Below are 27,941 nucleotides of genomic sequence, written 5' to 3'. Positions count from 1 at the left end.
GATCAATTTGTAAGATAAATCGAAATGATGTGGAACGAGTCATTTTACATTTACATCGCAAATTAATTTGTAATGTGGCTACAAGCGGACATTTTAAAGGAGAATGTAAAAATACTACATATAATCAATAACTTTTCTTTCACAAGAGATAACGTTGTTTGATGCACATTTTCGTTTCAGGATTTAAAAGTTCTTCGTTTTCGTAAGAGCAACAATTTGACGGACCAGCAGCTGTTGCTAGAATATTTGTACACCAAGCACATTATAGAACCTATGCTTCGTGGCTTTGTCCAGGTTCCTGTTGTTATCTACATGAAGGGTGAACATATTATCAAGTTGCAGGAGGCCATGAAAAAGTGTAGACCAGGTCTGTAACTAAACATAATTCCTAGTTATAAAATTTCTTTTCTTCCCATTGTGCATGACATATGAGTGCAGATGATATTCTTGTTCTGATAACAGCTGGTCATCACCTCATCCTTGTTTGATTAACGGAGTTAGCTCTACAATATAAAGTACATCAACATAGCTTTAAAACCATGACTATGACAATGTTTGTGGCTTTAAAGGGGCTGAATGTCTAGATTATTAGTCCCAAAACCTATTTACAAATCAGCAGTACTGGGTGTGACACTTTCTTTACCTCCCAGTTTTTTGAACAGTTGAGTTCTTGCGCATTAAGACTTTTGAAATTGTGTTTATGGGAGCAGGTTCTAATGTCATTTACTAATGTTCACTCTAAGTTCACGAATCTATATCTACATGCACATCACTACTCTGCAATTCATATTTAATGCCTGGCAGAGGATGCGTCGAACGGGAACGGATTTTGGACTATTTCTCTAACATTCCACTCTCGAACAGCACGTGGGAAAAACGGAGACTTAAATCTTTGTGTGTGAGCTCTGATTCCTCTTATTTATTACAACGACCATTTCTCCCTTTATAAATGGGCTTGAACAAAATATTTACTGTTTCATGACAGTGCAAAATAAGCTACCCTTCTGTGAACTTCTTCGATATCCTCCATCAGTCCTATCTGGCAAATCTCATATGGCACAGCAGTACTCTAGCAGAGGACGGGCAAGCATAGTGTAGGTAGCAACTTTAGTGAATTTGTTGCATCTTCTAAGTGTTCTGCCAATAAAACGCAGTCTTCAGTTCGCCTTACCACAGCATTGTCCATGGGATGGTTCCACTTAAAGATGTTCGTAACTGTAATCGCTAGGTACTTGGTTGAACTGACAGCCTTTAGATTTGTGCTTTTTATCATGTAACTCTAACAGATTCCTTTTAGTACTCATGTGAATAGCCTACACTTTTAATTATTTAGTGCCAGTTGTCACTTTTCGCACCATATACATATCTTGTCTAAGTGATTCCCTATCTCTTATGCAATGCTAGGCTTATTTAAAATTACTATAAGACTGCCACAAATTCCTGCTGAGTATGAGTTTTTGTCCAACAATAACATTGTGAATGCCTGCAATACATACTCTAAGGGGGGGGGGGGGGGACTGTGCTCCACAAAGGAATTATCCAAGTGGGATGCAAATCGGTAGATTCAATGTACCAATGTACATGTGCAGACAAACAAGTACTAACAATTTCAGAAAAATTTGTTGATTTATTCCAGAGAAAGGGCTTCACAAACTGAGCAAGTCGATAACATGTTGGACCACCTCTGGCCCTTACGCAAGCAGTTAGAATATCGTTGACGTAGCACAGTGCTTTAAGAGTGCTACGAATGACAATCGAAGGGGAGTTGCACCCCAGAAGACCATCACTCCTGGTTGTTGGGCTGTATGGCAGGATACAGTCAGGTGGGTATCCCACCACTGTCTGGAGCGTCTCCAGACACGTCTTCAGTCTGTAATCTCATTGGCTAGAGTAGAATTGTCATCAGAGATGAGTCCCACTGTGAACTGACCTTCGATGACGAACGAAGATGTGTCTGGAGACACTCGGACAATGGTGGGTGCCGACTGGACTGTCATCTGCCATATAGCTCAACAACCAGGAGTGATGGTCTGTGGTGAGATTTCTTTTCATAGCAGGACCCCTTTGGCAGTCATTCACAGTGTCCTTACAGCACGGCATTACATCACCGATATTCTATGCCCCATTTTGTTGCCCTTAATGCAAGCCAACCTGAGCCTACATTTCAGCAAGATAATGCCCACCAGCAGATGGCGAGTTTCTACTGCTTGTCTTCGTGCTTTCCAAACCCTATCTTGGCCAGAAAGCTCGCCAGATCCCTCACCTATTGAGAATATTTGGAGCGTTATGGGCAAGACCCTCCAAACAGCTAGGAATTTTAGTGATCTAATGCGCCAATTGGACAGAAATTTGGCATGATTTCCCTCAGGAGACAGCCAACAACTGTGTCAATCAATGTCAAATGAATATTTGCTTGCATAAGGTCAAGAGATGAACCAAAATGCTATTGACTTGCCGAATTTATAGAGCTCTTTCTCTGGAATAAATCATCCAGTTATTCTGAAATTGTAAGCACTTCTTTGTCTGTATATGTACATTACATCTTATCATTTTCCTTACCATTCAGATAATTCTTTCATAGTGTTTCTTCTTTTTTTTCATTACTGAATCTTGAAGCTTTTCAATTAAAATCAATCATGTTTCATAACTATGGGTAGCTTCCCATGTGTATGTCAAGTTATGATGCTGGTTTCGAGCTTCAGTTCATCCTGAAATGTACCATGTAATGTGCTTGTGCAGCAGCATCTAAATCACAAGATTTCTTCAGTCATTTATGAGGGGATCTAGTTGTCCTTTATCTACTAATGAGAAAGGAAATCAAAGGAATTCATAAATAATCACTCAATAGGTTTCACATTTTAGTGCGAAAAATGTGGCTGCTCAAGTGCAGATTAAAAGCTGTCTAGTAACATGAGCATGGCATGGGCAATAATATTAAAATGTGTATCTACAAGCAAGTATTTTCTTTTGTCATAAACAGTGTAATGAGTAAAAGTAACCACTCATTGTATAGTTTTGCAATTAATAGGCACATTAACAAGACTGAAGATATTCTTGATCTTTCAGACAATGTCCTTCTTCAGAAATGTCCAAGACAAAACACATATACAAATACATGACACATGGTCATGACCTTCTACACTGTTCAGACATCATAACCCAACTTGCCCCTAATCCATCAACTTCTACTTCCATTAATTTGTTGCAAAGCAGCAGCATCCGCATCTCCCAGTGCCGCCCACCTGGATCAACTGAATCAAGGCCTTTACCAGGGCTTGTACTGCTTATCATCATCACACCTGGAAAAAAGGAAAATCCTTCATATATTCCTTTTCTCTTTGCCTAAAATATTCTGTCACTAACACAATCTGAGACATATCCTTGTCCATTATTATGCTACACCTACACCAAACCTCTTGCACATGAATCATGTCATTGTGAGAGGCCAAGATACAAGATCTATTATGCACCCATCCAAAACATTATATTTCTGTCCCTATTCACAGGGATATTGTACTTTAGCACAGGCAATGCCATCTGTGAAAGCAGTCTGCTACAACTTGTTCACAGCCTTTTGGGTAGCAATGAGTGCCAATTAGCTTTCTATCCATACAAATAGCCACTGCAAACTGTGTCCAAAAGCAAAGTTAACCATCCAGTTGCTCCTGAGCACAATATTCTCAGCTTCAGTGGTTGATTCACTGTTTTTGCCCTTTGATTAGATCATTCGCATCTCTTCCCCCTCTTAACAGCGTCTCTGAATTACAAAATTTTGAACTGTCCCTGCAATGAATCCTTCAATACTGCAGTCCTACTGGCCTCAGTCTCTACTAGCTCCAATTAAATATTCACCTCCACCATTGTCCATTCTCTGCACTTCATCCCATTACCCATTAATCTGCATGATTACATAAACTATCACAGGTCTATATACCATTAACCTGCACTCAAAGTTTACTCTCTAAAATATCCTCTGTGCTATTCCCCCCCCCCCCCCCCCCATCCAAATACACTCCTCTGCTTCATCATGTGTTATAGGCAACATCCTCTGCCTGCCCCTGGGTGATCTCACTGGGGCCATTTTCATGCCCTGTTCCCTTTCTGCCTCTGTATCCCATCTGTCAGCCATACATCCCTCCAAATCCCTCCTCCCCTCCTTACCTACCAGTTTCTTTTATCCACAACACTCAACATTAATCTAGATTCACACTTTACTCTCTGCAGTCTTCCTTTTCTACTATTCAAGCAACTGGATTATGTTTTGTCCTTTATTAATCATAGTATCACTATAATGAAATGAACAAAACAGGAAAGTCTATAAAACTATTTCAGGGAAACATTAGTGTAGAGTAATAATAGAATTGTTACATTTTACTATCCATTAACTAGAGTTAAACAAGGCCATGATGTATAGGGTAGAGTGGAAAGACACTGTTAAAAACTGAAAGTCCGATGTAGACCCATTGAATCATCTGCATATTGTCTTATTTGATAGCTAAGTTAAGATATATTAGAACCTAAGTGATAATGTTTGACAGTCAAGAATAGCAATTTTGTGAATGTAGATTTCCTTGTTCCAGTGCATCGTCAAAACAAAAGTATTAGTTCCAATTTTGTAATGATGTTTAACGACTACACAAAACTACCACCTGAAATTGTTTACAAGAAACAGAATCCACTGCCAGTCTTCTGTGTTGAGCTGAAACCAAAACAGGGCTGGCTGCACCCAGATGATAGATACTTGCCTAAGTGTAAATTCTGTGCCAATCAGTATCTCAAGGTATGTTACTTTATAGTTACTGTATTTCATCTTATATTATAATGATATATTGCACAAAACACTTTGTCTTATAGTATTATTAACAAAAATAGTCCATCCATCATAAATTAAGAAAGAAATGGACATCACATAATACAATAAAACCAGAACTTAACAGCAAATGGTTCACATATAATTAAATGAACACAAAAATTCACAATAAATACATCAAAATTATTAAGTTAAATCAAATATTCCAGATAAAATTATTTTTACAAACCTAACCTTTGAAGAAGTTAGTACAAAAATAGAACAAACATTAGCAAATCAAAACATTTTATTTGTCTGAAGACAACATTGCCACTACATGATACATTGTCTGGTAGAGGTTATTTCTTTACAGAATATACTTTTAAAACATAATATAGAATTTTACATATTAAATTTATGTAAACATCAGTTTACACTTTTATATTACACAGATTATAATGCACAATTAGTTCATATTCTAGTTAAATTATTAAATCATTTATACTGTTATGTATAAATTCCTCGCCATTATAGAAGGTCTTTCTTTTTAGCCATGTTTTGATAACCATTTTAAAATTATTGTGCAGCAGTTCCTTAATACTTCAGAAACAGCATACCAATGTGTGCAAAATTATTTTATTACTATTAGTCTTGGATAGCCTATTTCAGAGGACATTTATCAGGTTTCTGTCCATGGTTCTGTAAGTAAGGCCTAGTTCTATATACACTCTCATGCAACAAAATTATGCATGACAAAAGAATTATCCAAATAGGATGGAAATTGGTAGATGTAATGCATATGCACAAACAAACAAGTGATCAATGGTAGACAAACAAGTGACAAAATTACAGAAAAATTGGACGGTATATTCAAGAGAAAGAACTTCACAAACTAAGCAAATCAATAATGCATTGGTCCATCTCTGGCTCATATGCAAGCAGTTATTCAGCTTGGCATTCAGAGAGCTGTTGGATGTCTGCCTGAGGGGTACTGTACTAAATTCCCCAACTGGCGCAGTAGATTGTCAAAATTCTGAGCTGGTTGGAGGGCCCTGCCCATAATGCTCTGAAAACAAGCAGAAACTCGTGCCATGTGTGGACAGGCGTTATTTTGATGAAATGTAAGCCCAGCATGGCTTGTCATTAAGGGTAACAAAAAGGGACATAGAATATTGTCATTGTACTGCTGTGCTATAAAGGTACCATGGATGACAACAAAAGGGGTCCTGCTATGAGATGAAGTGACACACCATACCATCACTATTGTTTGTCAGGCCATATGGTGGGCAACTAACTGGTTGGTTTCCCACCACCATCCAGGATGTCTCCAGACACATCTTTGCTGGTCATTGGGCCTAATTTCAATGTGAGGCTCATCACTGAAGACAATTCTACTCCAACCAATGAGATTCAAGGTCAAAGAATTGTCTGGACCAAACTGGACAGCAGTAGAATACCAACCCAACTTTCACCCACGAAATGGCCCAACAACCAGGAGAAATGGCCCGCAGTGTCATTTCTTTTCATAGCAGGATCTCTATGTTGTTATCTTACACCACAGCAGTATGTCTACAATATTCAATGCCCCATTTTGTTGCCCTTCATGGCAAGCCAATCTGGGCATACATTTTGTCAAGATAATGCCCACACCCACATGGCAAGAGTTTCTACTGTTTATCTTCATGCTTTCCAAATCCTACCCTAGCCAACAAGATCACCAGATCTCTTCCAAATTCAGAACATTTGAAGCATTGTGGGCAGAGTCTCCAACCAGCTTGGGATTTTGATCATGTAATGCAACAACTGGACAGAATTTGGCACACTATATCTCACAAGGACAGCCAACAACAGTGTCAATTAGTACCAAACCAAATAACTGCATGCATAAGGGCCAGAGGTGGGCCAACGCATTATTGACTTTCTTAGTTTGTGAAGCTCTTTCTCTTGAATAAACCATCCAACTTTTTCTGAAATTGTAATCATTTGTGTGCCGGTATATATACTTCTCATCTACTGATTTTCATCCCATTCAGATAACACATTTGTGATGCATCTTTTTTTGTGTTGTAGTGTGTATGTGCACTCTCTTTGGTATAAACAAGTATGTACAGACTGGGAACAATAAGCATTTTGTAACTGGTGAATTATTTTTTTGCAAGAAGTTTTCTTTGTTAGCCCATAGCTCAAGTGTGTATGGAAAAATGAATAATAGGCCATCAGAAGGTGGTCTTGACTGACACAGCTTTTTAATTTTCTTATCAGATACACTACACCAGATAACTTATTGCAAACTTTTTCCATCTGGGTATTCCAGTTTAATTTACTGTCAAGATGGATGCCTAGCACTTTAAGTGTCTTTTCCTTGAGATTGTGCAGGTCAGTATCAGGAGTCATGAGGGAGAAAAGTATGTGTTCTGTTTTATTCTCATTTAGCTTAAATCTTACATGAACTACTGAGTTGGCTCTTTCATCAAGAACACATGCATCTGTATCATGGTCTTTTCTTCTGTATGAGATGTGATGAAAGTGGTGTCATCTGCATACATTACTGCTTTACACGGTAGAAGATTTGCCAAGTCATTTAACATATAACAAACGGAAAAGGTCCCAGCACAGAAACTTGTGTAACTTCATAACTTACATTCAGAAACTGAAATTTCTTTCTTGGATTTATGATCACCAATTGTTTTCTGTTAGCTAAATATAATCTCAAAAGTGCTAACTCATTTCCTTTTATTGCACAATATGCTATTTTGCTGATTAAAAAAAATTTAATGAAAAAAATGTCATTTACAGTGATTGTTTATCTGTTCTCTTTTTAACTTTCCTCTTTACCAGTTGCACTTAACTTTTGAACTTTAACAGTTAACATGGGTGATATGCTGCTGTGTAATCCCTGCAAAATATCTATATCACCTACACACAGTTTTTCCAGTGTTTTGCTTCCATTCCTTTGTGAACTCAATACATTAGTGTTGTTGTTAATTGTACATCTTGGACTTCAACTGCAGCCAAGGCACCCTGTTTCCAGTCTTATAATTTAAAGTCACCACAGACTGTTGAAGTGATTCGTAAACACAACTGTGTTACACACTCTCTTGTTACAACTGTTCACAATAGCTTCATGTAGGTTCCACAATTTTACCTTTACAGTAGGCATTTTATATTCCAGTAAATCTTTATGTGTAATATTTGCGTTAATTGTAATAACAGGGCTGATTGCTGAGCATCAAATTAGTTGACTTTATATTTCACTCATTTTGTCATATCTCTAACAGCATACATTGGTGTGGCAAAAGGCATGGGATACTTCCTAATATCATGTTGGACCTCCTTTCACCTGGCATAGTGCAGCAACTTAATGCGACCTTGACTCAAAACGTTGTTGGAAGTTTCCTGCAGGAATGATGAGCCATGCTGCCTCTACAGATCTCTATAATTGCGAAATTGTTGCCAGTGCAGGATTTTGTGCGTAAATTGATGTCTCAATTATGTCACCTAAATGTTCAATGGGAATCATGTCGGGCAATCTGGATGATTACATTTGCTCAAATTCCAGAATGTTCTTTAAACCAATTGTAAAAGATTGTGACCTGGTGACATGGGGCATTGTCAACCATAAAAAATGCTGTCCTTGTTTGGGAATTTGAATTTCATGAATGAGTGCAAATGGTTTCTAGGTACCCAAACATTTCCAGTCAATGAGCAGTTCATTTGGATCATAGGACCCAGTCTATTCCATGTAAATACAGCCCAAAACATTATGGAGCCACCACTAGTTCACACAATGCTTTGTTGACAACTTGGGTCCATGGTTTTGTGGGGGCTTCACCACACTTGATCCCGACCATGAGCTCTTACCAACTGAAATTGTGACTCCTCTCACCAGACCATGGTTTTCCAGTCATCTCAGGTCCAACCAGTGTAGTCATGAGCCCAGGAGAGATGCTTCAGGTGATGTCAAGTTGGTAGCAGAAAAACCCATGTTGATTGTATTCTGCCATAGCCCACTAATGCCAAATTTCACCATTCTGTCCTAACAGATATGTTCATCATACACCCCACATTTATTTCTGTGGTTATTTCATGCAGTATTGCATGTCTGTTAACACAGACAACACTGCACAAATGTCAGTTTTCGCTGCCATTAACTAAAGGCTGTCAATTACTGCATTATTCATGGTGAGAGGTAATGCCTGAAATTTAATATCCTTGCACACTCTTGATTCTGTGGATCTTGGAATATTGAATTACCTAAAGGTTTCTAAAATGGAATGCCCTGTGTTTCTGGCTCCAACCTATATGTGCATATTGATATCCTATAACTTTTGTTGCTATAGTGTAAATAGTAATGATGTTTGAACTGTCAACAGATTGCTCTAAAATTTATGTATTCATGAAATATGCTAATGTGCAATGTAGGGGCTACTTATCCACATACATCTCTATTCATTTCTTGTGCTACTCAAAATAATTGAGTACATCATTTCTGTGAGGTTTTATAGAAACTCAGCCATTTCATATTTGGTTGAGCACAAGAACAAACCTATAGCTAACTGCTCTTTCACTATCAGTCAGTTGATCAAGCAAATTCAAACTTTTTCTTGGTGTAAAGACAATGTTTCAGATCATAAAACTATCACGTTATGACAAATAGTTCTTTATTAATATAAAGAATCTTGTTGCTTTGCCATTAGGCTTCAGATAATTAATTTATGAAAAGATTTGGAAAACCCATTGCTCTTACGATAGTCATTAATGCTTTGACTTTTTTGTATGATTACTCATAGATTGCTTGTTCCTAACTTAATGATGAGTTTTGTGTGTAAACTATATACAATTCTAACCCTACTGAAACATTTCAGTACATAAGAATTAACTTTTTCTATTTGTTGTCAGCTTATAATGAAAACCTCATATCTCAGAAAAGTTACTTATTGTTTTTCTCACTTAACATGGTTGCCTATCAATATACTTGTTTTCTTTTTTTTTTCTTACTATAATGCAGCATACCTGTCATTGGATTACTAATAGCTGAGATACAAGGCTTTGTACCTAATGGTGCAATAAAAATCATTGTGGTTTTTTTTGTTTTCTAGGTATGATTTTTTTAATTCTAAGCTTATGTGCTGTTGGTGATCGGTTTATTTGTTCAATTGATTTACACATAACATTTTTTGTAATCCCAGGTAATGGAAAACAGTGTCAGATGTCAAAGCAGATACTGCCCTTATGATCTGTTCTCAGGGTAAGTGGTTTTCTTAAAAGAGCAATTTATTACGTTATTACTTTGTAGAGTTCTATACTTTCATCCTTGTCTTCTTAAGAACGAAAAATACAGTTTTTTTCTTCATTACTCAAAGAAGTAATATTATCTGAGGCAGTATGTTTTCTGCAGGGAATTATAAAACATCAACAGAAATTATAGTTTTTCTTTTGGCTATGATCCATAATTTATAATGAAACTGTGTACTTGATTGTGGGAACTATGGACACATATTTTTGATGAAATCTTCAGTTGTGCATAAGTGATAATGATGATAACAATATTTTATTTTGACGTAATTATGCAATGTCACTTACTTATTTTGTTACGAATTCAAAATTGAGGGCAGCAAAGCAAAACAGAGATGCTTAGCTTTATATTTGAACATTCCTTTACAAAGGAAAATTGAGAAATATTGCCTTATGTAATTCTTGCACCACTGTAAATATGAATGAAATAGATATTAGTGTCAGTGGCACTGAGAAATGTCTTAAATTGTTCAAATTAAACCAGTTCCAGGGTCCAATTGAATATCTGTCAGATTCTATAGAAGATTTATGACTGAGTTTGCCCTCATTTTATTCAGAAGGAACTATAGATCCTCTGCTCAAAACCCTGTGCTCAGTAATTGGAAGAAACCACAGGTCATACATACCCAGCTACAAGAAAAGGGGGGAGGGGGGCATACAGCCTCAATTAATGACAAAATCTCATTAGGAAACAGGATACATTTTCCGCATGTATTGGATTCCAGTCAATCTTTTGTAACTGAAGTGAGAGCAGTCAGTTTGATTTAAACAGAACAATACCAAACATATATCAGTACCTGCCATATGACTCTAGTTACATACTTCAGCAGAGGAATGTCTACTACAAGCAAACAAATGAAGACTATTCTATTGATATTATTTCTTCCACTTCATGTGGAGTTCCATAATGGTAAAAGAGGTAGTACATTTATCCTAAAAGAAACATATTCAAGCCCACTGTGGGTGAGTTCATATGGCCTTCTTACACTATAAAAACACAGCTGTCATACACTGTTTGAAGATGATAAGTGTTATCCACCAGTATACTGCAGCATAACCTAACAGAAAGCAAACTATTGTGGCATGTGTTGCATTAAGCTAAATAACTCTGAGTAATTACTTCTGCCAGTTCCACATCTCCTAACTTCCAAATTTCACAGAAGTTCTCCCATGAAACTTATGGGACTAGAACTTCTGTAAAAAAGCAGATGAAGAACTGGTGGCGTTGAAGCTGTGAGAGCAGGTCGTGAGTCATGCTTGGGTAGCTCAGGTGGTCGAGCACTTGCCTATGAAAGGCAAAGGTCCCGAGATTGAGTCTTGGCCCAGCACACAGTTTTAATCGACATGGAAGTTTCATATCAGCACACACTCCACTGCAGAACAAAATTTCATTCTGAAAACTGCTCTCAGGCTGTGTCTAAGCCATGTCTCCACAATATCCTTTATTCCAAAAGTGTTAGTCCTGGAAGTTTCACAGGAGAACCTCTGTGAAGTTTGGAAGGTAGGAGATTTGGAACTAGTGGAAGCAAAGCTGTGAGGGAGGGCCCTGAGTTGTACTTTGGAAGCTCAGTTGGTCGAGCACTTGCTCGCAAAAGGCAAAGGTCCTGAATTCAAGTCTGTCTGACACACAGTTGTGATCTGCTAAACAGTTTCATATAGTGGGCACTCCACTGCAGAGTGAAAATCATTGTGATCGCATAAGGTAGTTGGAGATCAATATATAACGCTGGTGTAGGCAGACACTGAAGTGGTGTAAAGTAGACTGTAGCTAATCTTTTACTGACCCAGGTGGCCTGCTCATATATCATAGTGCCATGGACCTTATGCCAGGCAGCTTAGTATCCCCACCAGATGTCATAGCAGTTACACAGATTGATTATGTATTTTCCATATCAGTGGCTGTTGAAATAACTACCATCAATCACATAACCTGTTAGTGTAACACAGTACCTTTTCTGTTCAAACATATGGCTTTCACTGAAAGTACTGTAAACTTGTTTGTCTGACTTAGGATAAGACTTGCTGGTCCTCCACACAGACATAGCATTGCACGTGGATTTTTTATTGTCAGTCCCAGCCATAAATTCCATGCATCTGTAACATCAGGTCTCTTGATGCACACTACTTATTCTTAATTTTGTGTATTGAGTGAAATATAATTATTTATGTGTTATTTCTCCAACATCATGACACTCTTGGCAATGCATACCATACATATAATAGAAAATTCAGATATCTAATGTCTTCTTCCACCAGTGTCTTCTTCTGTCTGTTCATCTGAAGAATAAATTGTACAATCATATTGGAACAGCTGTTCCTGTACATTCCCTGTGAGTGCTGTAGCTCTCACATGTGGCTTGGACTCTGTCCTATGGTGATGAGTACATTAATGTATGCACTGTATGGAGACTACTACTAGCAAGAAATACAGATCAGGTGTGTTTTCTTTTAGTATGTGGAATCTCCAGGATAGTATCTGAATTCATCTTCATAAGAATGTCTGGGAATTCAACTGTTTTTCATCCACATGCTAAATGTGATGTTCATATGTAAGCAGCTGAGATGTACAACAATTACAGCTGGCATTTGTCACCATATGGCTTAACAGCAAAAGTATCATCCACATACCCATAGGCATATAGTTTCCAGAGCTACTTCCTCAAAGTGGTCCATATGTAAATTTGTAGTTTCTGGAGCTGGAGGAGATGCCATACTGACTCCATCAATTTATTCAATGAACTTAGCATCAAAATGGAAGTAAACGACAGGGATAGTGTGTCAGTACCGTTTAACTGTGTGCTTGCTGCAGTGACATTGAAGGAGATTGAAGAGTATTCTAATGGAATCTGCATGATTAAAACTGTGACATCAAAGCTGACCAGAAGCTGCATCATTCACTGTCTATTAGAGATTACCTTCTACAGGAACATGTCATTTCACCGGATGATGACAAGTAAGGAAGCTGTCAAAATGTTTCTTCTAGAAAATTGTTACATGGCTGACTGTGGATTTCCTCAGTGACATTCTTCTAGAGAGCATGCATCCTTATCCTGTTGACAAAATAATGACAAAACATATTCTTTAGTACGCCAGTTGTTTGACCTGTCTTTTCCCAAGACAGATATTGAGAATAATGCATGAACTCTTTTCACCTTCCCCCTCTCATGAACCTTCCCATGAGAGGGGATGGATGGAATCACCTTTGCACAAGAAAACTGTGCTAGTAGAAATCTACTGCATAGTAGTGCAACAAGTTCATATGATTAAAAGAGACTCACTTCTAGAATGTCAATATTCACAACATGTAGACCATCATCAACTTAGTGGAGGTGGAGCTGAATGCAGTGATAACATTTGCATATTCCAAAGATTAATAATTTGTCCCAATTCCAAGAACACTGCCAAAATGGAAATCATCAGCTGTTGGAAGCAAGTCTCAGTAGGTCCCCTCAAAAGCTGTCAAACAGGTAATAATGAAGATCTGCAGAGTCATCAAAACAGCCAAAATGTTGGAGACTAAAACTTCCACACAGAACAGTCATACACATAGCTGTCCCAGCTCCAGGAAAGGCAGTGCAGTTGTTTTGACAGTCAGATGACAACTGGTAGAAAATTTTTACAACAGGTACCAGAAAAATGTATCAATCTTGATCTTCTCAAACTGGACAACAGCTTCAAAATAAGTTTAGCATAGGATCCTGCAGTATTAAAAATTTATCTAGACTGTTATTGACTGAGTGCGATGCAGCATCAGGTTGAATGGACATATAACATCATGCCTCAACACCTATATCCACCACCATCAGTCTTCACCACTAACTGGACACTCTTCTGGATGTATAGCTAACCTTCTCAGAGATGAGGGGTGTGGTCCATAATCCAAAGAAGATCGCTTGTTACAGAAATAGAGTGCCTCACCTGAAGATGATGGCTTGGAAACTTATTAGAAGGTTACTTCAAGGCCACACTATTATTTAGCTGATAGTTCAAGAAGATTTCAACAGTGAAATTTGTCAAAAAGGTTTTATTCTGATGTAACACACAATCTTTTAAAGAAACATGATTTAGTCAATTTTGTCATATTAAATTGCACAAGAGTTTGTCTGCTATGGCATGTTTCATATTCCAGTCCTTTGCTATTTTAGTGGAGTACTTTCCTTTTGTCAAAGGAAATATTAAGTAGCATTTTGGCCTCTCAAATGAATTTACTGAATTCCAATTAAAGATCTATGTGATTCTCAAGGCAAATAAAGAGGTGAGGTATCTGTTTTTTATAAATTTTATGCAGATTATTAACAAACTAACCCTGAATAAATGGGACATCTTTTCTTTTCCCAAAACTGTAGAGTAAACAGGACTTCACCAAAATAAACATACACTGAAACTAATCAAGTTTTTAGGAGAATAATTACTATTCATTGTACATTCATCTTTTTCACATGACTTGTCATGCCCTGATTTAAGGAAGAGCGCTTGGTAGGAAGGGATATTAACTTTAGTTGAATGCTATCAATATCCTCTCTTGGTAATTTAATCAGAGTGCAACACTTCTTACCAATTTATATTGAAAGTTCTCCCCACTGACACATTCTGCTATAATGTAGTGTTAATCTTGTATGTTTTACTAACAAATAAAAATATGAGCTACAAAATATTTGATGACCTACCCTCCACTACATGATACTACATGATACTGTTTAGGTTACGTCTCTAAAATATTTGAGTGTCTGAGCTGCTTCTAAGACCATAGTGAAATGTGATTTTCTGTGATACAATGACAACATCATAGGGACTGCATTCAAATTCTTATTCAACTGCCCATTCTTTTCTTTGAATTCTCTTAATTACTCTGACAAGTGGTGGGGTGGTGCCTTTCATAATGTTGTCACTGGTTCTCTACCCCACTCTTACTTGCTGAGCTGGTGCATCAGCATAAATTACCCAGTTGTTTGTAAACAATCAACAGGAAACATTCACATGTTCTTTTGATCTTACAATTGTAATAAAGCTGTTATTTACAGACAAAAAGTGAATAGAAATGAAGATAATATTCGATGATAAATGAATGCTGAATAATCATTCAAATCCACCAAAACATTTAGCTGTTACAATAAAGTAGTGTAATATTAATTTATCTCGTCCTTCCAGTCAGACCACCATCATTCAGCCATGGATGACTTGAAAATACCTAAAATCATGTGTACCCCCTTCCAAAAGAATGTAATAAATGATTTTAGTACAATCCATTTGCAAGGGTTTCACATATGTTCTATGTTATCTTGTAAATACCTTATTGTTTTAAGGTGAAAAGTTATCACACAGAAATTCTACTTGTATAATGTTAAGTGAATTTTCAATAACTCTGGCCAATACAAAATTCTTATTTGTTGATATTCTCATTGTTTCTTACTTTCTTCTGAAATTAATTCAGCTGATATGTAACGCATCAGAAACTCAATTTATGTACAGCATGTAATACAAATTTCCTTAGAATTAAGAAAAATTACTTAACACTGTTGCTTTTTCCCCCCTCAGGAATTACACACGAATGAAGAAAGCAATTCACAATTTACTGTCAACTCCTCAAAACAATTTAAGGATATTTAAGGTAATAATTAGATGTTAACCATAATTGAATTCTTAAGAATAATACACTGAAAACAGGAAATTGAAGTATGTAAAATCTGGAGCAAATAATAAGCTGAATGAATTCACAAAGGTGAAGAGGAAATTATGAGCTCACTAATACAATAGTGATAGATAAAGTAAGTGTAAAATAAAAGATAAAAATCCTTCAAAGCATGGGTATAATAATGTAAGGAAATAATAGCTTAAAAATTTCTGATAAAAGAATGTGCTGTTTAGGTTACTTTTTCCTCTAAAGCTACTGACAGATACCACAGTGGCCATGAAGAGCACTGGATATGCAAATCAAAATACTGTGTATAATGATTAATACAAGTCTGCAGGCCTGTTCACTTAATTGCTCAATTGGATACATAATATTTAGTGTACTGGTGTTCATACACAAATATTTTTAGTTCATCGATGAAAATCTCCAGTCTATTTTAGTATCTCCAGCAGAATTTCTTCTGCTCATTCAGCACTTAACATTCAAATTAGCTTGTGATTTTGAACAATGCAGCATACATTTTAAAATTTACTGACAGAATATGGTCATTACCTCACTTCAAACCACCAACTATATCACTAAACTGATTAGTCCCATATCATATGGTAAACATCATTAAGTGGAGCAAGAAAACACCACTGTATTGTACATGAATACCTGTGCATAACACTGACTAGTGAGATGCTGAAGAGCAGTGTTGAGTATATAAGCAGTCTGGCCTTTGGGATGTGCATATCAGTAGGTTATGTCTTTGTTTTAGTGAACTGCATGTCCTTCTATTAATATATTGAATTTACTGATCACTCCACTTCTCTGTAGATGATTTAACAGTATGCAGCAAATATGCTTCTTCAGTCATTTAGGCACAGGTTATCCAAACGTTTCAGCATTACACGATTGATGTGATAGAAGATGGAACTGATTGATCTGTATGGTAGAATATGAAACTGATAGCTGTGTACTATGTGCTGTTGTGTATCTTAATACATAATCTAACTTCAATATGGTGGATTATTTTGTATAGGGATGGCTGAGAACCTGCATTTATTTCATCACTTTGCTCCAACAGATTGAGTTTGCTGGTGTATTTTGTACATTTCCCCTCAATTTCACAATGGATCAGATATCACAATACTGATTGACTGTTCATCATCATGGCACTATGCTGATTGTGTCCCTGTCTTTGCCTTCTTTGAATTTTTTATATGTTGCATTCATTTGGATCATCAACCCGTTTCTTGTTAAATAGTCATTCAACATGGAGCATACGTGTGTTGCATTAGAACATCTGATTATTTTAAAGTGATTTCTATCTTGTTTATAGGCCTGTGAATGACTCAGTGTCTCCACTGTTTGATGGGTTGTTACATTAACGTCTAAATAATTTACATGACCATTATCCTTTATTGATTAAAAACAAAGATTCCAAGACTTACCAAGCGGGAAAGCGCCGGCAGACAGGCACATGAACAAAACACACAAACACACACACAGAATTACTAGCTTTCGCAACCGATGGTTGCTTCTTCAGGAAGGAGAGGGAAAGACGAAAGGATGTTTATTGATGTTTTCTACACCAGCTAAGCTAAAAACGCAACTGACTGTAATCATTTCTCACTTGTCAGCATACTAAGTGATATTTCTTCAGTACTATTCAAGAAGAATATCTTGGGGATTGAATGAAAGATGAGGGACTGTACAACAAGTAGACTATTAGCATTTAAAGAAAGTTTATTTAGAAAATAAGTCTTTCAAAATCTTATATGGTTTCTCTTTGTCATCTAAATATTTCATACTTAATTGTAAAATTGTATCACCAAACCCTGAGTTATAGTATGGCCAAATGTTGGGATAAAATGGTCCAGACCAGTGAGTCACAAACTTATTCGGTTCATGACACCCAAAATATATAATTCATTACATTCAGCAGGGTAATTCCTTGATAATTCAAACAACAAGTATTGCCTCCTTTCTTATGTATTGGTTGGGTTACACCTTCTGGAATTCTTTTATGATTCTATATCAATTTGATAAGTTTATAGAATTGCTTATGGAAACCAAATCCTCCATTTTTCAACAGTTCTGCAGTTATTCTACCAGTTACTGGTGCCTTATAGTTTCAGACAGTGCTTCCTCTAATGTGGGTTCTTCTATCTCTGTTATAGAGCGGCTGCTCACACCTGGTAGTATTGGATACAGAATTCAATTGAAGAATTCTCTCTATCCAGAACATCTTGTTTATCTGTCAGCACATTTCCCTCCTTGTCTTTATATGCTGTTATTATTTGTCTATATTTTTGAGTACCTTCTTAAATTTTTCTTATAAAATTTTCCACTCCTGTTCCTTTGGTTGTGCTCTTCCATCTCCTCTTACTCCTCCTTATGGCTTCCCTTTTTTTCCTTTTACATAACCTTTTGCCTCTGTACTCTTTTCGTTATATGAGGGGCATTTAATGAGTAATGCAACACTTTTTTTTCTCAGTTGAAAAAAAGGTGGAATTTGTTGTGGGGCATCATGGAATATTCCTGCTTCAGCCCCAATTTAATGAAGTTTTGATAGGTGGTAACACTATACATAGCTTTCAAAATGGTGTCTGTAATGGAGGTGCATTCCAAGCAAAGAGATGTCATTGAGTTTCTTTTTTTGGAAAACCAGAGCATCACAGAGATTCATAGATGCTTGCAGAATGTCTACAGAGACCTGGCAGTGAACAAAAGTATGATGAGTTGTCAGGCAAGGTGTCTCTTATCTTTGCAACAAGGTCGTGCAACCTGTGCGATCTCCTGTGTGCCAGCCGGCCAGACACAGCTGTAACACATGCAAAGCTGGAAAATGCAGATACTCTCATCCTAGGTGACTAATGGATCACAATCAAACACCTCACTGCTCAATGGGACATCTCTGCTTGTAGTGCTGGCACACTCATCCACTATTTGGGGTACTCAGACCAGTGTGCCCACTGGGATCCTCACTGCCTGAGCAACAAAGGACCATCTCTGTGGAATTGCTTGCATCTTATAATGCTGACCATGCCAAATTTTTGTTGAATATTGTCCCAAGTGATAAAATATGGATTTGTCACTTCAAACTGAAAACAAAATGGCAATCCGTGGAGTGGCACCACACAACCTCTCCTCCAAAAAAGAAGTTACCTGCAGTAGTGTATGCACATCCCATGTTCCAAATTTAAGCACCAGTATATCCATATTCCTGTTTCTTAGTGCAGTTTGTCTACATAAGGCCAATCCAGCATTTCTTGCTAAGTTTTTCATGATGACAGGCTTTTACAATCTGGGTAATCAACTTTGCACTCATCCCCCAACCCAGAGGACCAGGCTATCATTTTGATGTTAACTCCCCTAGAGGGCTTGATCATTTTGCAGTCTATAGAGCACCCTTACCCTATGGTATAGGGCATGCTCCATGGCTTCTTTGCTGGGGCCAATCTGGCTTGGGTGACCCTGCCAGTAGCTATGCTATACCCAGCATAGATCCCAGCTTCTTCAGAGCTCACAAGCCTCTCCACTTTGCACATAACATGCCTTCAACAAGGTAGTGTCCCCTAGGGGGGCTAATGCTGTTCATGATCCTTGTGTGCTCTACCAGGCCTGGTAACAGGACTAAACATGTACAACACTAATGGTGGCTGTTCTTCCTGTTACAGATCATTTCAGCTCTAACCATTTATGTGCCTGCCTACAAAGTTACATTGACATATGACCATGTCCTCTGGGTACTTCACTTCTTTTGACAGAAAGTATACATTATGACGAGAGAGCTGTTAGTGGTAATAAAAAAAAGCATATATATGTGTCAATCTCACTGAATTCAAGAAAAAACTGTGTTAACTGACTAAGTATTTATATTGTTACTATATTCACCATTGAGATCTGCGTGTGTTTATAAGAATTTCAAATCCACAGTGTCCCCTCCCCCCCCCCTCCCCCAAGCTCCTAGGGAAAGGAAAAACATTGGCATAGTCAGATGTTCTTCTTTCAAGAAAATAATTTACAAGTCGGTATTATGTATTTTTTTAACATGGTCAGAGCTGGAATTTTCAAATGGATACTTACAAGCCACCATTCATCTTCCAAAGTATTGAAAATGCTCCATACCTTGAGGTATAGGGCCTACCCTACAAAAACCTTGTAGAATGTTTGTTTATCTTTCAGGCATAAACAGTGAGACAAGTATGGTGCACAGATATATCCTACTGCATCAGTGATACAACCTTCATACTAGACAAAAGCAATACAGCACCACACTGAAAACTTTTACATCTGTAGTTGTCAAAGTGTCTTCTTGCTACACCCAATCAGTATTGTGTCATGACCCTAAGCAACACCCCACTTTCAGCTAAGGCTGGTTCTTGTAGTCCGGTGGCTTGTGACACTGTTCCCATGACTTCAGACTGACTCTACATCAGAATTATGTAACTAAGTTTCATATCATTTTACATTATGCTGATGGCCAATTACATGAATAATTCAGTGCATTTAGATGGAATTTGGAATTCCTCACAAATTTGTGGTTCTGTTCACACGAAAATAATGTTTACAGTATATTGGTTGAACTGGGTTGAATGGGGGTGGAAGGGCTAAAAACATGCAAAAATGAAATGTTACTGTGCATAGGCTATATCAAACAACTCTGTTTGATCATAGTGATATGAAACTGCATATGGATTTTGTCTAGGCAAAGTATTATGGGAGTTATCAGTATATCTTCATCCAAGTTTCAATTAATTAATAGTAATTATAACATCATCTGTTAAGTAAAACTATTTATCAGAATCAAGACATTTTGACCTCATGATTTGATTGAAATACCACATTTGCTTGAAAAGGCTTTTATACAATGTGTCAAAATCAAGATGAGCAGTGCTCTTATATCAGGATCTGCAGGATTAGATCACAGGAGCTATCTTGCAGATGTCACTGAGAGTAAACGGTGGTTTTGGCTGCGAATGAATGCCAGTAAAGCTGAGGAAAATTCTAAAAAATAAACCAAATGTGAAAATTTAAACCACATGAAGGAAGCTAATAAAATACATACAAATAAAAGGACTGGTATGGAAAGGGATGGATAATTTAAATCAATTTTATGTACTAAAATATATCGATATGAGTGCTTCTCAGTAAATGATGCAGTGCGTTCATTACTGTCATAGAAGGCATCTAATGCTAAAAAATTGTTACTATGCCCCTGTAGCACAGTTAGGAAACACTGGCCTGGACTCTAAATTTATGGACTGTTTTAATTTAGTGAAACAAATACACAAGTCACTTATGTGTTATTAAATCATTTCCTTTCTTGCCACAGAATGGAGTACTTGTATATGGTGATGGAAGAAGCTCAAATGATTTGTCTTCTGTACTTCTTCAGTGGTTCTCTGCCTCATTGGACAAGAGCACTAACAGGTAAAGCCCTCTTATATTATTTTATTAACTGATCCATTTCTACCAATGCTATAAAACTACTACTATTGTAGTTATGATTACAATATGACTTTATTTGTGTTGTGGTAGACTTCACACTTCAAACTTAAGGAAAAACAAATCAGAATATAACATGTTTTCAATTATATGACTATTATAGTGATGCAATGCTTTGTTGCAGGCTTGTCCATAAATTCTGTGATATCATAATCAGAGCACTCACTCATGTAAAAAAGAATTCTGCACCTGAAATCAAAGATGGAACTATACTTCTGGACAGTCAGTATCCATTACATCTGCCAAAAAGTCTTGTTGAGACAGCTGCCAAAAATTTCAGTGAAAATAAATGTACATTCGCTGAAGGACAGCTACCAAAACATTGTGTACTTGATCTTATTGTTCGAGGGCAGCAACAACAGACACGTGGGGCCAGCTGGATCTATCATACGTACAAGAAATATGAAAGTTTTAAGGATTATGAGTACATTCCAATGGTGTTAAAAAAATCTGTGAATTCAGATTTATTGGAAATTCATCGTTATTTACTAGCAGCAACATTCAAAGACTGCTCAATAATGCTTACATTTCAGCAAGCAACTGAGTAAGTATGCTTATAACAATACAATAATTTTCAATTTTAGGTCTTATATGAACTGTTAAAAGAAATGTGCACCACCTCCATGACTTGCATAGTTTGCATTTTTTAATAGGTAACTTCTTTCTTGATACTCTTTTGGCCACAGGAAATATTATGTATTGCCACCTGTGTAATCCAGGTAAAGATAAACTAGCATTTTAAGTGCAGTTCAGCAGAATGTTATGCATCTCCAATCTGGAATGGGACAAAGCAGCTTGTGTATACTGTTCTACTTGTCATCATGTCTCAAAGGATCATTTGAAGCCTGAACCATGTGCACCATCTTACTTAATGCCAAGAAAAGTTGTCAGGGTGGGATGGTGCCTACTATGTTACAGTACACTACAGCATCTTCATTCAAATTACAAAATCCTTGACCCATGGTGCATGAAGAAAATGGGTAAGGAAACACATGGAATGTAGTCCAGATCAATGATATTGGGTTCTTTTCACTGACAGATGTAGAGTTTCTCTGATGACTGTTTTAGAAGACTGTGGAGATGGCCAACTACCAAAACATGTCTCAGACATGTAGCACCATGCATTCAGCAGGGATGGAGTCAAATTTTGGGCTGATATGATGTTGATGTCCATGCTTCTCATAATAATAATAAAGGGTAATTTGAGGGCTGTATAGCACTCAACCTATTGTACAATCCTAAAGTCAACATTTAGTTGACAGATTCATCTTTTGAGATGATAATGTGCAAAAACACCACACTTACCTTGTGAAAACCTTCCCCCAGGAGGTAGGATTCAGCCAAATGTAAAGGCTTGCAGTATCTGCTGACTTGAACCCAATGGATAATGTTTTGGGCCAAGCAAAACTTGTTCTGTGTCACTGCAGGAACCTTCCTCAAACACAGGATCATCTTAGGAGTGCCACCGCTGAAGATTAGGATGGGTTTAAGCAGCAAAGTCCGGATCACCTTGCAGGTAGTATGCCGAAGGAGACCAGAGCATGTTACAATGCACAGGATGGAGCACCACACTTTTGGATGTTACCTAACATGTTTTGAATCCATAGAAAAACTCTTCAATGACCTGCCTTTGTTTTGTTAATTTCTTCACCTTTAATTCACAGCAAAGCTATGTTTTTAGTTTCATAAAACTTATTCCTTCAGTCCTTGTTCCACTTGAATCCCAGTTCATGCACATTAGCAGATATGCAGCTGGTGCAGCACAATTTTAAGGAGTTTTTATTGTGTATTTTAAGTTTTTTTATATCTGTCTCAATATTTACTATATTACCCACTATATAATCTGTGTGTGTGTGTGTGTGTGTGTGTGTGTGTGTGTGTGTGTGTGTGTGTGTGTGTGTGTGTGCGTGTGTATTTTCAGTAATTTCCGTTATCATTACCAATATTTCTCTTTTCTAGCACCCAGACCATAAACAACCTCTACAAAGACTTTAACATGGTACAGCCTGTGAGTGCACATTAAATGTCATGTAGGCAGAGAGTCAAATTTAAGACAGTTGAAGAATGTGCTATAATGACAATGCCTTCAGCTGTATGTATTAGTTTTTATTTATTTATGACCATTTTTGGTGGTACAGTTCACAGTCTTCAGGTCCCTAGATACAGCAAACATATGATTCATTAATGTAGTATGATGAATTCATTTTTATACTGTTAAGAAGGATATATTTGCTGTATTTAGGGATATAAAGATAGTGAATTGTACCTACAAAACCTGGTGCAAATAAATCAAAACTGGTACACACAGCTGAAGGTATTATCATTATTGGATATAAATGTAGCAGCTGTTGTCATTATACTTGTTGGAAGGTGGATGAACATACATTAAAGAATGCTGTGTTGGGCAACTCCTTCTTCTCCACTGAAGAGTATCTTCACACAAGCTTTTTAAACAGATGTTGTAAATTATTTTATAATTATCATAAGGCACAATAATATAACAGTCCTTCATAATGTTAAGTCCTTTCATTAGAGACAGATACATTAAAGTAAATGTACATCTTTGATTTCTTTCCACGTTCCAGAGACCGCTTTCTATGTAATATAATGTAAAAGATTTTCAAAGCATCAGATGTGTGTGTTGGTATAAGAGGAGCTAAGAAGTCAAGGCATTTTTTAACATGTGGGAAATTTGGTTTTGAATCTATACAAGAATTCTGGTGAGAAATAAGTCTCTGAAGTAATTTTACTATTATAAAGAACACAGTAAAACAATAAAACTGTCTGTACAAAACACAAGAAAGTAACATTAGAGTACATTTACATGAGTCATATTTTGTAGATCACACAGAGGACACTCTCTGGCATATGAAAAGAATCCAAACCTGCACATTTTATTTGAGTATAATACAAGAAAATGACTTAACTATACAATTGAAAATAGTTTTGCAGTGCTAGATTAATCATAATGTAACCCAGCATATTAGTTTTAGAGTTCCTGTGAAGATACTCTTAAATAGAGTAAGAGTTGCCCAACAGAAAATTCTTTAATTTAGTCTGATGTTCTACTATATTATCAACAAAACATTTCAGATGATCCGCTTAATACATATGTATCCACATTTATGTCTTCTTTCTGTGCATGCGTTAAACCCATGTTGTCTTTATAGAGTTTGTATTTGGCCCTAGCTTTACATTCATGCTTTGGAGATATATTGATAATGATAAGCAAATTGTAAAAATACTAATTTATCTTCACTGCAGCAGATGAAGCAATAGCACACAATTGCCAGAATGATGTATCACAATTTTATTTCATTATGAAATTGAGAATAATGAATACAAGTTAAAAAGTTTTGCATTTGTGCTAAACAGCTCTAATCAACATATTGGCAGTGCCATAGGACAGGAAATCAAAATTTTCTGTCATTTTCATTTCTTCTTCTTAGCAAAATAATATTTTAAATTTATTGTTTTATTGACACTGATATGAGAAATTAGTCATTATTTTAAAGGATAAATGTTAACAAAGGATTCATCCACAGTACTGATGATTCTGGAATTCACCAAAAGTCTGTTACAGAGGTCCCCAAAGACCCTTAAAGAAAAATTTCTGGACAGGGATTTGAACATATGAGTCTCCTAAATATCTTAGTATATCAATCGGGCAAATACAATAACTTTCCTGTTCACAGGTCACCATGCGGCATGTACCTGGAGCAAATTGTAACTGATGATGAAGGCATGCTATATGCCTTTGATGTCCATGTTACTGATCTTGATCCAAAACCTTGGTCATGTATTGAGAAACATCGGAAGAGAGATCTCAGGATATTACAAGCTTGTAAAACTTAAATAATTATGTACTTATGTTTGTACCTGACTAAAAGTGTATTTACCAAAGATAATTATTGAAAAGGACATCCACCCTTCACAAACAAGACTGAGTTTATAAAGGAATCTCGTTACCTTATTGTTACTGTTTACAAAAACAGCAACATGTATTATTTTATGGTACAAGACTTGAAAATTTTTATATATTACTCTCACAAATTGTTTATTGTGAGATGTTATAATTTATTTTTAAATAATTTTGTGTTACATACAGATCTCCTGAGACTAGATGTTTACAAAAGTATTTATTTATTGCTATTTATAAATGTACACAGCTGAAAACGTTTTATATAAAACTGACGTTCCTTTAAACTAAAATTGTTTATTATTTACATCATCCCATGCATTCTGTATTTTTCCTGATATTTTTTTGCTAGTTTTCATGTGAACACTGAAAATCAGTGATTAGTTTCACCTTCATTAGTTGTTAACCCTTTATAAGCCACAATTCCTTGGGATCATGTATTGTTATTCATCTTCCACCTGTTTGTCGCATAGTTTCCAGTTAATGCAAGTTTTCTTGGACTGCAATTAAGACAAGTCAAGAACTCAGGTAATCCATAGAATGAAATTCAGTTATTCCTTGAGTGCATGTATCAGTGTAGTTTTTTGATGCAGATGTTGTAAAAGTGGTACAAAAGATAAATGATGAGCCATATGCAGGATGAGCAATTTTTGTTTTAGTTAGTTGGTTATTCATTCAAAGATCACTTAACAATGATATTCAACATATCTGTTTCATAAAGTAATAAAACTATGCTAAAAGATAATAAACGTGCAGGAATACAATTACTTTGAAATTCAGCTAATTCCCAAACTAATATTACACCATTTCTTCACATCTCATCATAAGTAACTGCACACATTGTATCCAGGGCACTCAGTGACCAAATGCCTCTTTGCCTGACATTAGGATCATTTTTTCACTTATATTCATTGTCAACAAGAACCACAAAATAAACAGTGCATATCATGATCATGATGTAAGAAGTAAACATAATCTCCACAAAGATATAAAAAATCTCAGTATGGTATGGAAGGGAGCATATTATTAAAGCACAAAGATATACAATAAATTTCGAGTCCACATGCAGTCAGTCACTGGGAATCTGAATGTATCTTTTGGATCCCTCTTTCTATTCTTTAGAGAAATTTTTGACAATGTGTAATACTTCTTAACAAAATGGTTTATCTATGAAGTAGTGTGTAAGCCTTATAACTTTTGTGACTAACAGGACTACAATGATCTGAGCGCTTGTACCTCACTTTTCATCTATCTGTTTACATATTATTTAGATTGTAGCCTTATGATCATTTACATATGGTTATTGCTGCAATAATATGATAAATTCTCCATTCCAGTGATAGACTTGTGTCAAGGATCCATAGAAATCATAACAAATTAAATTAAATAACAAAAGAAATATGTATAGCTTATTATGATGTGACTTCACGTTCTAAAGTAAGACAAGTTTTGCAAAAGAATCATTTAAATGTGTGTTACCTTAAATCACATAGCGAGTTTTCAGCATCAGACAGCAAAGTTAACAAGTGTGATTCTAAAAGTAGGAATAATTTTCAAAGAGAAATAAATAGTAAAGATCTGCCATGATCAGCCAAAACCTTGTGACCACATGCTTAATAGTGTGTTGGTCCACATTTGGTGCAGGAGACAGCAGCAATTCTGCAAGTCATTTATTCAGCAAGTCCTTGGTAAGGTTCCAGAGGTATCACCAGATGTCAATGCACAGGTCAAGCAATTTCCATGAATTATGTGCCAGTGGATTGTGGGAGCAGAGCTGGTACTGGTTAGTATCCCAGATGTGTTCCATCAGGTTTCAATTAGACAAATTTTATGTACAAAGAGTGAACATGATTGCAATGTCTTGCTCATCTAACTATTGTAGCATGATTCTGGCATTACAACATACATAGTTAGCCTGCTGAAAGACAGCATTGCTGTTGGGGAAGACATCTAGCATGACAGGATGCAGGTGGTCTACAATAATGTTCACATAGTCCACAGCTGACATGGTGTCTTAGTTACTGCCACAAGTTCCATGTGAGCTCAGGTGAATGTCCACCATAGAATAATACTGACTCCATCTGCCTGCATCTGTTGCACAGTATATGGCCCAACTGCTGTTTGCCTGGATGATGGCATATCTGGATATGTCTATTGACCTGGTGCAACAAGATACATCCAACCAGGTGAAACATTTCCATTGGTATATGGTCTAATCTCAATAATTTGTGCCTATTCAATCTAAATTCATGATATTTTTGAGTCACATGGGAATATGTAGGGTGGTTCACTGTGGTGTCTCATGTTCAGCTGTATGCACTGAATGGTGTATTCTGAAACATTGTACCTGCATCAGCATTGCCCACAGTCGCCAGATCTACCACAAATAGATGACTATCCTGTTTTACAGAGCAGGCAAGCCTCTGGCCTACACTTTCTGACTGAGTGAGGTAACATACTAGTTAGCACATTAGACTCACATTCAGGAGAATGGTGGTTCAAATTCCCATCTGGTCACACAGATTTAGGTTCACTGTGATTTCCCTAAACCACTCTAGGAAAATGCTATGTCAGTTAGTTTGAAAAGACCATAGCCAATTTCCTGCTCCATTGTTTCATAGTCTGACCTTGTGCTATGTCTCTAATGACTACATTGTCTTGATTCTTTCTTTCCATTTTCTGTGATGAGATGTGGATGTCCAACACCTTGTCACTTACTCATAGTTCCACTGTCCTTCAACCATTTTCCATACATGCTCACAACAGTAGCATGTGAACAGCCAACCAGTTTCAACATTCCTAGGCATTGG

The 27,941-nt window shown here is 36.6% G+C and overlaps 1 protein-coding gene across 1 annotated transcript in view; it reads left to right on the top strand.

The window, feature by feature from the left end:
- Positions 1-25,769, top strand: part of LOC126299253 (inositol-pentakisphosphate 2-kinase-like) — a 100,673-nt gene extending 74,904 nt beyond the window's left edge. The window contains exons 3-9 of the mRNA XM_049991048.1: positions 181-367; positions 4,581-4,780; positions 9,979-10,037; positions 15,620-15,692; positions 21,040-21,137; positions 21,337-21,756; positions 24,908-25,769. Of these exons, the coding sequence (XP_049847005.1) occupies positions 181-367; positions 4,581-4,780; positions 9,979-10,037; positions 15,620-15,692; positions 21,040-21,137; positions 21,337-21,756; positions 24,908-25,067 (1,197 nt within the window). The 3' untranslated portion in view covers positions 25,068-25,769. The remainder of the gene's footprint in view (positions 1-180; positions 368-4,580; positions 4,781-9,978; positions 10,038-15,619; positions 15,693-21,039; positions 21,138-21,336; positions 21,757-24,907) is intronic.
- The last annotated feature ends 2,172 nt before the right edge of the window (positions 25,770-27,941 follow it).

Source organism: Schistocerca gregaria, chromosome X, assembly GCF_023897955.1.
Source record: "Schistocerca gregaria isolate iqSchGreg1 chromosome X, iqSchGreg1.2, whole genome shotgun sequence".
Lineage (NCBI taxonomy): Eukaryota > Metazoa > Arthropoda > Insecta > Orthoptera > Acrididae > Schistocerca > Schistocerca gregaria.
The sequence above is the reverse complement of the archived record's forward strand: the minus strand, read 5'-3'. Positions and strand labels throughout refer to the sequence as shown.